Here is a 13,998-nt window from a genome sequence, read left to right as displayed (position 1 = left end):
TTCAGTAGTTCCTCATAAAAAATAAGCATCCCTTCTTTTAAAAAATGAGGAGGACGAATTATTTACTTTTCATTTGATGATCAACGGCAAATAGAAAATTAAGCAGAAAATTAAGTTAGTATTTTTTTTTTCAAAATATAAAACATGTTTTTTTCACCCCAACTAAATAATAAGAAAATTGTATCTTATAAATTAAAACAATTATGATAAACATTTTAAAGTTTTTACCTAAGTATTGATCATATTTCTTCTTTTTTAGTATGTGCTACTTTATAAGAAAATTTTGTCTCTAAAATAGTTGTTATGATCGCGCGAAGCGCGAACATGTTAACTAGTTATTATATAAGACCAACTATAAAAGTGTGAAAGTAACCCACTATAAATTTTAATGTTATTTTCTTTAATCACCAACTAAATAAATTATTAAAAGTACCCCATTAATTCTATAATTGTAGTTATGAATAGTCCAAAATATCCATTTAGAATCTATCGGAAAGTATTTTATGAAATAAAAAGCTCTAGTACTCAAAACGACCAAATGGGTCGTTACATTTATATATAATAAATTCATTTTTATGTGAATTCAATAAATATGATACATAAATTAGTAAGATATAATGATTTTGATGTAAACAAAATTAACCTTCATTGAATCTCAAAACGCTCTTTAAATTAATAAATATTAATTTATCGATTAAATAATATCTCTATAAAATAATAATATTTCATGGTCCCACGTATATTAATTTAGTGAGATTTTACTGTACTAACATATATAGTAGTATATATAATATTTTATATAGTTATAAAACAAACATAGGTACAAGTCAAACCACATTTTAAAGGAAAAGCTACATAAATGAATCATAAAACCTAAAATAATTACAAGTTCATATCCAAACCCAAAGTAATTTCTGAAATACTCATTCTCTCATAAATAATTACATCCCTTACCCTCATTCATTAAGGCTGATAATTTTCACTTAACTGATACTAAATCAGTATAATACTGTATTGGTATCATTAAAACTGATAATTTTGCTTAGCTGGTACTAAATCAATATATATATATATATATATATATGCTGTATTGGTATCATTATGATTTCTTGCTTAGAAATTACTCATTAGTCAATGACACTATGAGAGTATATGTATATTGTTGTGATATCATTCAGGCTTCTTGTTCAAAAATTGCTCATTATCTATAATAGTATATATGATATCACAACAATATACATATACTCTTATAGTATCATTGACTAATGAGTAAAATTTGAACAAGAAACCTTAATGATACCAATACAATATACATATATACTGATTTAGTATCAATTAAGCTAAATTATTTGTCTTAATGATACCAATACAGTATATGATACTGAATTAGTATATTAGATAAGCAAAATTAGTAGGAAATATATAGTGTAATTATTTAGTGGATTATGAATATAAATGATTATATATTTGTAATTATTTTAATTTTATGGGGGTATTTGCTTAATTTCCCTATTTTAAATCCAACCATGGGCCTTATGGGTTAAAGCCACTAGACCTTAATTTTTAGAGCAACTTTCACATATAACAAACAAAAAAAATTATATTTGTATGCTATAGCAAAGTTTGCATAATTGCGCTCCATAACAAACATATATATGTATAATTCGCTATACATATACAATTGAAAGCTATGTCTATTTCTCTATACATATATACAAAAAGAAGCAATTGTATAATTCGTTGGCTCCTCTTCAGATTTGTATAATTTCGCTGGCAGACCAATTGTATAAATTGTTGTTAGTCTCTCGTTTGTTATACAAACATAAATTATACATTATACAAACATAAAACTAGGCAGGGGAATATTTTTATTGTATAATTATAAGTGTATAGGGTGAATATATATGTATTTGCATGTGTATATACAATTTTCTCTCGCTTTATACAAACAAAAACACAATTTATACAATTTTGTTGTATAAAACGAGAAAGGCAAAAGAGAACTGTGCAGGGGAATATTTTTATTGTATAATTATAAGTGTATATGACGATTATATATGTATTTGCATGTGTATATACAATTTTCTCTCGCTTTATACAAACAAAAACACAATTTATACAATTTTGTTGTATAAAACGAGAAAGGCAAAAGAGAACTGTGCAGGGGAATATTTTTATTGTATAATTATAAGTGTATAGGGTGAATATATATGTATTTGCATGTGTATATACAATTTTCTCTCGCTTTATACAAAACAGAAACGCAATTTATACAATTATGTTGTATAAAGCGAGAGAGGCGAGCACAGAGGGAGCGAGCGAGAAAGGGAGAGTGGCGAGAGAGAATTTGGAGGGAGAGAGGCGACTGGCAAACGTTTTCTATGGGGTGCAATTAAATCAAACAGTAACTACTCCATTTATTTTAGATTATAAGTTTGTCATTCTGTACAATTATCCCTAATTTATATGGATATCATGTAATTCCCTTGGGCCAAAATTATATGGTCCATCAGGGATGCTACATTTAAGAGTGTTTGATAGAGTGCAAAGTTTTAGAAGGTTTTTGTTGAATTTGTGATCTAAATAAATTATAAAAAAATCGTGGCTATAAATTTTTCATTAAAAATATAATTAAATTATTTCTAAATACAAAATATGTCCCTTTTGTTAACAAACTAAAAAAGAAAAAAAGTGTTTTCCCGTTTTTACTCACTTTATTGGTAATTAGGCTATAATAATAGCATGTGTCATACCTAAAATCACGTGTGAATATGATAGCTTTGACATGGGTGACACATCTTCATAGTGGTGAAGTTTTTACCAGTAATTGATTTTTCAGGTATTTACATTTTTATACACACAAAAAACTAATATGAAAAAACTATTTTCTGTTCACGACGATGGAGGACAAGTGATATGGCACTAATGGGCAGTGTTGTTTAAGGATTTGCGTGTTGTACATAAGAATGTAACAAACTCACCTAAATTGAGGCAAATATCATGCCATCCTCACTGAAAAAGAATAGCAGAAACTTGCACGGCAGTGACTTGTAACACATTTTTTAAACAGAAAAGCACACTTGGTCGGGCCAAGTATCATGGACCTTTCTAATAAAGCCCAAACTAGAAACAACAAAATAACTTAAGTAATATCCAGAGGCGTATTCAGAATTTTGAAAGAATGAGTAACTAATATAAAAAAATGGATCTAAGATATAAATTTGTCCTAATTGACTAACTATAGGTTCAACTATATATAGATACACTTCGAGACATCTATATTTTACAATTCAGAAAGGGGAGCATGAGTTCATGTGAACTCGATGACCCCCACCTAGATACGCCCCTGGTAGCATCTAATTCATCAAGAATTTTTCGTTGTCTTGAAATATTTAAACTCGAAAATTCAACTTAAAGATTTAAAAAATTACTATAGTAATACCTCTATTTCTATAATAACCATACAATGACGCGTTTATTACTCCAAAATGTTCACTACTATACCTACAACACTATTTCAATTAATCTAAGGAATTTTGATTAAAATATAATTTCTGTCGTCTGATATTCAAAAAGAATTACAGTACTCATTTTAAAATGTATTTTAGAAAAAATAAATTATCAAGTCATTTAGCTTAACTCATTTATACAAAATTGGTCAAATTGACAATAAATAAGAGTACCATTTTTACAAAATTAGTCAAATTTACAATAAATAAAAGTACACCATTTTTACAAAACTAGTCAAATTGATGAACAGTGTCTTAATTTGGAACTATTATGACGTGGCAGTTATACATTAACAGGTGAAATTAACATACGAGGATGACAGAGAATGTTACAAGACTTTAAGAGGAAAAAAAGAAATTAAATTCTTTGTATATAGTTTGGTCTGTTCACAAATAAATTGATTGGAGCAAACACAGAAAATCACGCTTCTTTCTTCTTCAGCATTAGGGTTTAAGCAGATTCCTTCTAGGGTTTCTGAAAAAAATGGTGATTGACAATTCCAAGAAATTGAAGACAGCAGTTGAGGAAAACGCCCAACAAATTGATACTGGTGGTGTTTCCTCCATTGAGAAGCTTCAGGAAGTTCAAGATGAACTTGAAAAGGTTTAATCTTTAACACTTTTTGTAATGCATGTTGTGTTTTTTATTTAAAATTTTGAGATTTTTCTATTAGTGTTTGATTGTGGAGTTTTAGTAGTTTTTCAACCCCTTTTGATATGATTCTGCATTATGGGAACTGTTGAAATTTATGTTTTTGATGCCCTTTCACTTGTTTTAGAGAAAGAAAAGATTTTGTTTTAGGTTTCTGCTTTAATAAAACAGATTGGCCACTTGATTGATTGATCGATTGATTGTTCATTGCTTTTTAACTTAAATTTGTGTGCTGAATTAGAGGATCATTCTTTTCTTTTTTTTTGGGACTTACGAATAGGTTAGATTTTGTTGGAGGTGTGTAGAGTGAGTAGACAGATTTTTAAGTGTAAAGAAGGGAGAAAATCTGAAGTTTGTGTGAGGATCATTCTTTTTTTTGGGATTTACGATTAGCTTAGATTTTTTTGGAGATTTGTAGAGGGAGTAGATAGATTTATGTGTAAAGAAGGGAGAAAATCTGAAGTTTGTGTGCTGTATTAGAGGATCATTCTTTCTTTTGGGATTTACGATTAGGTTAGATTTTGTTGGAGATGTTGTAGAGTGGGTAGACAGATTTAAGTGTAAACAAGGGAGAAAATCTGAAGTTTCTGTGCTGTATTAGAGGATCATTTTTTTTTTTTTGGGATTTACGATTAGGTTAGGTTTTGTTGGAGATGTTGTAGAGTGAGTAGAGCTTAAAGTGTAAAGAAGGGAGAAAATTTGAAGTTTGTTGATGGACAGAATTACCTAGTACGTGGGATGTAGCAGGTACAACAACAACAACATACCTAGTGTAATCCCGCAAGTGGGGGTCTTGTGAAGGCAGAGAGGCTCTTCTCGAAAGACTCTAGGCTCAAGTAAAACAGTTCTAACTAGGTAATGAAAAGAAAATTCAGTAGTGAATAAGTCATGTTAAAAACAATAGAGAAAAGAATAGCAACAACAGTAGCAGGTATCCCTTGGAATTGGTCGAGATGCGTGGAAGATGGCTTGAATACCATGGTTATCAACAAAAAATAAGATAAAATTTGAAGTTTGTTACTCCTTTCGTCCTAAATTGGCTGTTGCTTTTTTGCTTCTCAAGATTCAAAGTATGTGAACTTTGATCAATTTTTTTAAAATGTGTGTTTTGATCATATTGACATGACAAGAATTGCAACTTATAGTACTTCCCATATAGTTTTTGAGTATCTAAATTTTAGTTTTATGATATTGAGTTGATCTAGTCCAATTTAGCTTAAAAAGTTAATCCAATTGACTCTCTAAAAGGGAAAAGCGACACTTATTTTGGGATGGAGGGAGTATTAAATTCCTCTGTAATTGGAAATGATTAGTTGAACAATTGTCCTTTTGTTTTTTCTTAGCGTCGAAAATATATTTAGTGTAAGTCACAAAGGGAGAAGACAAGAAGCGTTTTATTGCTAGGGTACACTTGTTAACTTCTTAAGGTGACGTGATGGATTAAATGGAACAAAAGAAGGGCTGACGTTTAGTTCCAGGTCTTTGAAGTTGGTTTTCTTAAACCAAATGGTAGCCTTTAAATATGGCTAGATTTTACACACTTCACCAGCAAAAGGGGATCCTTTCCAAAACATTAAGGCACTTAGGCACATAATCTCTGCTGCTAGCGCTCCTGAGTCCTGATTTAATTATGACGTGTCATTATTGATGGTGGTAGTGTAAAAAGGAGTATAATAAATTGTCAGTCTCTTGCTAGAGATTACTATCAGTTCAAAAGATGGACCTTGGGCGTAACTCAACCCCAAAAGCTAGCTCATGAGATAACTTTGCCCTAAACGACATAAAAAGACTACAATCCATACTGCCAACCAATGCGTTACTAACACTATCTGATTCTCCATGTATTAATATCTCCTTCTCCCCTAAATTTCTCTCTCGTCATTTATTCTTTTATTCCTTACCAAATTTTCTTGTCTCCTCTTCAATAACTCATAATCCCATCATCTCATAGAAATCTGTCAGATATCACTCATTATGGCTTGCTAGCTTCAATATTCAGCTAATCCACTGTTGGCCACACTCAAAGGGATCCTCTAATTTACAGTGCACTTTATCTTCTTAGAGTTTGAATGAAACTTCCATATTAAATTTTGGCTATTTGGATTTCTGGAAACCATCACAAAGTATTAAGTGACTTCGAAATAAACATTGAATGTTGGATCACGGATAGATGAATCGCACAATAAGTCTTTATAAGAAAACGAAATAGAAAGTAACGTCTTTTCAGAAAGAAGAGGGAATCCATCTAGTGAATTAAAGGTGCGAAAAGCGAGCAAGTTTGACCCATTAACAATTAGCAAGACCAATTCATTTGTGCCAATTACTGTAGCCAGACCGGTAGCTCAAGTCGTAACCTACTTTGATATGGAAAAGAACAGTGTAGTGTTTGGAAAAAATCTACAGGAAAAGTGTGAAGACTTATGATGGTAATAAATCATGTAATGAACTATGATTGCTAATAACTGATAAGTGGTCTGATTCTTTTCTATCTAAATCAGTTCAGTTTAGAGCTTATGGACATGATTGTTGATAATTGATGAATGGGATGCTTCATTGATTCATTTCCCTCTTTTATATGGGATAACTGAGAAATTCCTGAAGGCTAGCAGTTATGCTTTATTTTCCTATTGGACATTGACATAATTCTTGAGATCAATTAGTTTAAATTTAGGATTGAGATTTGAGACTTAGTTGATTGATGCAAGTCTGGAACTAAAATCATATAAGATTTTGTTTCGTGTGTCTGACATATTAGCATACTTTGACTCGGCCCTATTCTGTGATCCATTTAACACGTGCCCAACTTTGTGGTGTGTATAATTGCAAATTGAGATAGTTATTGTATATTTTTTTTGGTATGTTTAATGAGATCTTTTCTGGTATATTATTTAGTATGTTTGCTTCAAGTTCAATGTTTTTTATGAGTCTTCTAGTTCTGTCAAAGATTTATATGGTAGATGAATTTTGAGAACTTCTACTGTTTGCTTTTTAATGTGTAATTCTAATTTATATAATATTGGACTGATATGAGCTCAGATGAAGCAATATGGACAATGAAGATTCATAAAGCTGACCTCAATTTCTTGGGATTGAGGCATAATAGTTGGTGTAATTTACATGTTATATTCCAGCATTTGGCTGTGGTTTTTTTGATCCCGACCTTCCAATGAAAAAGTTCTTTTGAAGTATCCAATGCTCACGTCATTGACTGATTGACATGTGCCAAACTTCTGAGTACCTATACACATCTCTTTTGGCAAGTACATATTTTTGTGCTTTATGGATCACCGCAAAATGTGTTATCATGTCCATAAGGTGGCCTAGCTGGAAAACACCTACTAACGATAATAAGCAGCCATAGCTGTTCACTTTAATTGGGTCTGGGCCTCTGGGGTAAGAACTTAGTTCATTCCCTGACAATTCACGCGAAGTATAGTTTTATCCAGTTCTTTTTAGCTCTATACCCATACACCTTCTTTGAGATTCTGCTTCCCTTGTGTGCTCAACATAATAGTATAAAAAAGTTACTGCCTCAACAAAACTGGTTCAAGTACCTATCAATTTGATGTTCTTAATTGCATCTAAATTTGTTTAGCAAATGCTGTTAATATCTTTTGCATTATATTATGACCTTCCATTTTTTATTTGCATTGTGCAGGTGAATGAACAAGCTAGTGAGGAGGTATTGGAAATTGAACAGAAGTATAATGAGATAAGGAGGCCTGTTTACGAGAAACGAAATGAGCTCATTAAATCAATTCCTGACTTTTGGGTGACTGCCGTAAGTCCAGTCAATATCTTTCCGGATTTCAATTAGCATCCCTGTTGTGGAAAATTGAGTGATAATGACAATTTTTATCTGTAATTAACTTTTGTCTATGCAGTTCTTGAGTCACCCTGCACTTGGTGAGCTTTTGAATGTGGAAGATCAGAAGGTTTGACATGTTATTCAACTTCACTTGTGTTAGAGGACTTCCTTCGGAATGTCTTAAATGTTTTGTGATAGAGCCTTATTATAGTGCCTGTTGTTTAAATTGTTCTTAGACATATTATGTGAGGATGGTATCTTCTTTTCTTAACAATGTTCTTCCTTTGATTTAGATCTTCAAGTACTTAGATTCTCTTGATGTGGAGGATTTCAAGGACGTGACATCCGGCTATTCCCTTACTTTTGTAAGTTCTTTGTTTTTGAAAACACTCCTCCTTATTGGAAGGCTGTACTAAATATGCATCAACAGCTTATATCATCTCACAGTGTTTGCAACAAGTTGCTGCTGACTTTCTATTTTTTTTTTCTTTCAACCTGCAGATATTCAAACCAAATCCTTATTTTGAAGATACAAAACTGGTCAAGACATATACATTCCTTGATGAAGGATCAACAAAGATAACTGGTACAGCTATTAAGTGGAAGGAAGGCATGGTAATGGCTACCTCTGTGTAACTTGTTATGTGTTAGAAGCCTCCTTTTCTTCTTCCTTGAGACCCCTTTTCCATGGAAACTTGATGAATAACTGTAATTTGAAGGGTGCGGCTTATGGTGGTAATCCTGAGATGAAAGGGAACAAGCGGCCAGCATCAGAAGACAGGTAATTGTTATGCACTTTCTCGAGTATATAACTGACCTTCTGGGATTGTTAATTCCATGCTTTGAGGTAGGAAGCTCCCTGATTTTGACAACAAAGTCTTGAGTAGTTACAAAGATTATTCAAGAAAAGATTTGGAAGGAAAATGAAAATCTGGACCAAGGAAGATCTTATGTATTGATAATTTTTTATTTTTTTAAAATTATTTTTATGTATTGATAATTGTTCCATACATTGCTTGGTTAAATTTCTAAAACGTTAGCATGTGTCTAATTTCTATTGATATGGTGAGAAGAAGTATCTGAGATCTTTTACTAACCGTATATTATATCACCAATAACCATATGCTGATGGATGCAGCTTTTTTAGTTGGTTTTCTGAGACTCAGCTGAAAGACATTGCGGATGGGCTTAGTGATGAGGTAATTGTTGTATCTGACTGCTTGAAATTATTTATTTTGTTGCATTCATTGCTAATCATTTGATGAGTTCATAATCGTATGGCAACTTATGTAACGATTGATTGATGAAATAAATTATCTTTTGTCTTTTCTCTGATTTCCTTATCAGAAACTGAATACATTGTATAGTGCAACAAACATAAGCTTTTAAAAATCCAGTTTCTTTCAGATATTAAATATGTTTCCCTGTGACTGCAGGTGGGAGAGATAATTAAGGAGGACTTATGGCCTAATCCGCTGAAATATTTTAACAATGTAGTGACATTTTACCTTTTCTTTCAAGGTTATCTGATGTATTGTCCTTTCTTCTTCCCTTCTTCAATCTTAAGAGAAATTTGTTCTTTGCTTGTAGGAAGCTGATGAAGAAGATTCTGATGGAGACGAGGACACGGACGAGGACGATGAAGATGAAGAGGTAAATATTGATGAGATTAGACCATCTTCTTTTTTGAAGTTGCTTGATTTGGACCTTCTGGTTTTATGCTATAAGCTTTTCTGACCAACCTATTGGATCTTCTGATTATTTATGGTTAAATCACTTAAATGTACTATGATGTTATTGCTGTCCTTTGGTCCGTTCCTATCTCACTGTTCCTTGTTAAAAGTAGAAACCTTTATTCGCATAATAGATGGTGCAAATGTCATGAAACAAACATCTAGAGATGCATAATTATCCCCTAAACATTTTAGTGTTTGAGTTGGCCAATTTTGATCTGAGCTTCTTTAGGCCTTGGATTTTCACAACTACTCTTGTGTCTTGACTCCAATGACAACCGTATCCTTCAAGATGCTACAGCCAGAACCACACAACTTTAGTAATGGTAAATAGAAACTGATGCACTGTGGTGAATTCAGCTGTCTTGGATTGCTTTAGTAATCGATAGTCATAGTACCGTTCAATCTGATGATTAATTAAAGCCTTGGAAGGAACACAAGCACGTACCAAAGAAAGTGGTGGGACATAGGTAACAGGTAATACGAGGGCAAGCTGAGGCATTAGGGGAAGACATCTACACTTTTCAAATGTAGTTTATAGCCTCATGCTTCCAGGACAGAGAATTGACATTATTCTTAAACACATGTATTCATCTTTTACCACTAGACACCACTTGAAAGGAGGGGATTTCAGGGTAAATTGGGACAAAAACGTCTTGGAGTCCCATATATGTGGTCCAACCTTCCATAGAAGTAAAAAGGCTCCAAGCTACAAAATTGCATTTGCAATATCTAAATGTTTATTTGTATGACTTCTCCTGAGGAAAGGTGACTTTACCTTACCGGAAACTAGCTCATTACTTCCCGCCATGTGTAGATGAAATATGAATTTTAGGTGTGCTGAATTGCTAGAAAGTTGCCACTCATGTCATGTATGTGTATCATACACAAAGGAATTATATTATCCAGACAACAGTCAAATCAGTGATATACATCTATAATTATGTCTAATATTTGCAAAATCTGTCTTGAAGGCTTTATGTAATTTATATATCTGAGATTGAAAATGAATTACCTAAATGCTTATCTCATTCCTTTTGGTATACATGCTTTTAATTGATATTGTATATGCTCTAATTTGAAAATGCGCTGACATTTGAAGTTTGGTTATAACATCTTATATAATGGGCTTTTGAACTAATCTTTTATTCCTCTCTATCAGGATAACGACGACGATGATGATGAGGCAGATGAGGATGATGGCTGAACTCACCCTTGGCTCTTTAATTTATCCCTTCTTCTAAGCTTCGCTCAAATTGATGTCAAATATAACGTTAAAACTTGTTGCATAATCAAACTCATAGGTAGCTTTGCCATCTGATTAGACAGTTTAACAAAAAAAAAAAAAACTATTTCGTAGCTGGCCAACTGCTGGTGGATTTACCTGGGATGGATATAGTAGATGCTTTTGATACACCAAATCTCTTCAATCCTGGCCTTATTTGATTGGCAAGTTGTGCTTTTCGTTAGTAATCTAGTCAAAAGGGTACCATGGTGCTCTACAATGTGATGGGTTTAGATCGGTTTACGAGCTTTTGAGTTCCTCATTATATTGAGTTGTGCATGGGATTCAACTGTTAGGTTGAAATCTGCTCTTTGATCAGTGAATCAAAGAGGAATTTCGTCTTATTCTCAAGCCCGGTGGCTCGGTTGATTGCTAGTTGCTAGCCTTGTAGTCTGTTGGCGTCTTCCACTCTTCCATCCTTGCCTGATTATTTTTTATTCGGGGTAGGGGAAATAGGGGAGAGGATTATAACATGATGAATCGAACTTCATCAACATGGTGGGAGTTTAGGTAGCCAATCAATTAAGCTGCTAAGATCTTGCTATACATTGATTATAAAGACTGTTTGGTTTTAAAATCTTGAGTAAAGATTTTCACAAGAAAGAAGACTAAAAAGACTAAAGCTGTTTGATAAAGAAAAACTGATTTTAGTTTCGTAAAATCAAATGTATACAGAAGTTAGTTTTTACGATGATCTCGATATTTGTTGTTCAAAAATTATTTGAAATATTCTCAACATTTACTTGAAAAGTGTTTTTCAACAGCTAATTGTTAGAACCAGACCAATTAATGTACGAAAATAGCATATAAAAATTTAAGAAAACAATAATGCATATTTTCGTACATGTTTTTTTTTTATATATAATTATGGTGCTTGAGTTTCTTGCGTGTAGGTCAATTAATTTTATTTAATTAACTCCATCTATCAAGACGGACAAATAAGATGAATCACCTTAAATATAAAATAAAATACTTAAGGAATTCTTACTATAGATTCACAAAAAGAGAAGAATAGACCCCCATAAATTATCCTTAATAACATATTCTTCAAATTAACTTGGTTTGATTTATACATAAATGAAAAAAAAAACGTTTTATGTTTTACACCATTAACACTAATTATATAAAGTATTTTGTCTCAAACTTAGCTATCCAAATTTTCAACTAAATTACTAGCATCTCAAATGAGTAAGGTAGAAAGTACCTATTCAACCGTTCATTTTTACTAGTCAATTTTAGCATATTAAAACACAAACATATTTTTCATGCTTTCTTTTAAGATTATTATTTATTTCCAAATTGTTTTTCAAGATTCAAAAGAAGCATGAATTGATGACATTTTCCTTTGACAGAGTTTGTGTTTTATAGACTTCAAATTGATCTATTTTACCAACCAAACTAGAAACTAAAAAGTGAATAAAATAAATTCCACAAAAGGGATATACATATGCGGTGTGCCACACAAAAGAAAGCACAACTGCACCCAATAAGTGTTGCAGTGGAGTGATAAATACTCTTTCATTTTTAATCAAAATATTTTGGGTTTGAGTCATTCTGGATACGAAGTCGTCTTTATTAGAGAGAGTTTTAACCCCAATGTGGAACTTTACAGTCCAAATTTAAATTTGGTTGAAATCCAATATGTGTACATGACACCGAGTGAGAAAAAAAAATGCACTACTGCAAGTAATAATATAAGAGGCTGCTTGGTTTGAAGACAATTGTGACGAGGTTAGTATTTTTGGATTAGTTTTTCTGATATTATTTTTTAATTAATTGTTTGATTTATTTTATTAAAAATAAGATGCATCGCATATTTTCTAAGAAAAGTAGTTTGATTTGACATGAAATTTAAATTGTTACTGAATATGTAAATATGTCATTCTTTATAAAATTGATTAAAAAGAAAACTGAATCATAAAATTTGGGATGGAAGAAATAATTGATATTAAACATTTGAGTTTACTTTTATTTTTCCTCGATCAGATTATTTTTTATTAAAATGAAGTATTTTGAACATGAATAGTATAGATATTATGATAATATATTTATATTAATTATTAAAGGGCATGCAAAGTAAAAGTAAGAGGGAGTATGTAACGATTGGGTTTCTCGTTATAGAAAAGCCAACGGAGAAATTTTTTGGGTCGGAAAACTTTTTCGTAGTATTTAGATTTTCCCAACCTAGTCCAGATTTGGACGAAATTGGAGTCATTAAGGTGTAGGAAAATCTGGTAACAATAGGGTGAGTTAATTTTGATTTTGATTAAATGAGTAGTTAGATAACTCGTTAAGGAATCTGTACGACTTTACGAAATTAAATTCGGGCGAGTAGAACTCCCGGAATCGATCTTAGCGTGAAGGGTAGAGGTGTGTTGTGAAATGGAGATCTTGAAATTCTTTAAATAGCTTATTGGTTCGTGCAAGCCGCCTTGGCGAGGGTTTTTGCCGCTCTGGCGGGGTGAGGGCTGCTGTGGCGGGTTCGTCGCGACTTAAAGTCGTAAATAAACCCCTAAACGACCTTATTTTGCACTTTTTGATTTTTAGAGCTAAGGAACAAACCCCAGGCGACTCCTAACAGTTTTTCGCCATTCTTGAGGCTAAAGGTAAGCTTTTCACTCCCCGAATCCATTTTTCGATCCGTAGAACGTAATAGAATGGTTCATTATCGATGTGTGAGGGTTTTGATCTAAATTCTATGGTGGAAACAACCCTATTTTAGATACTTGGGATCATGGGTATGATCTAATGTTCATAGAATTGTTAGCAATTCGGGTAATTAGTGATTGTTTATTGATTCCCGTGTTATTATGATTGTTTGTAGACCAAGAATAAGTGGAACGAATCCGGAAAGGGAAGGATCAAATTTCGTAGGGTTTCAAGCTTGTTTCGAGGTAGGTGATGGTTGTGATTCTATGATTGTGTGATGTATGTTTGTTCTTGCTTCATTATGATACTTGTATGTATATGAATGTTGCATTATTGATCACACTTGTTGTAAATGAGATAGA

At 32.3% G+C, this 13,998-nt stretch overlaps 1 protein-coding gene across 1 annotated transcript; it reads left to right on the top strand.

The window, feature by feature from the left end:
* The first annotated feature begins 3,966 nt into the window (after window positions 1–3,966).
* Window positions 3,967–10,909, top strand: LOC102605216 (NAP1-related protein 2-like). The gene is given in 10 exon segments (NM_001318698.1): window positions 3,967–4,113; window positions 7,820–7,942; window positions 8,046–8,096; window positions 8,263–8,334; window positions 8,471–8,584; window positions 8,689–8,750; window positions 9,108–9,168; window positions 9,406–9,462; window positions 9,560–9,622; window positions 10,865–10,909. Coding segments are annotated over 10 exon segments (768 nt in total). The 5' UTR covers window positions 3,967–3,993.
* The last annotated feature ends 3,089 nt before the right edge of the window (window positions 10,910–13,998 follow it).

This window comes from Solanum tuberosum, unplaced genomic scaffold (assembly GCF_000226075.1).
Source record: "Solanum tuberosum cultivar DM 1-3 516 R44 unplaced genomic scaffold, SolTub_3.0 scf00241, whole genome shotgun sequence".
Lineage (NCBI taxonomy): Eukaryota > Viridiplantae > Streptophyta > Magnoliopsida > Solanales > Solanaceae > Solanum > Solanum tuberosum.
The sequence above is the reverse complement of the archived record's forward strand: the minus strand, read 5'-3'. Positions and strand labels throughout refer to the sequence as shown.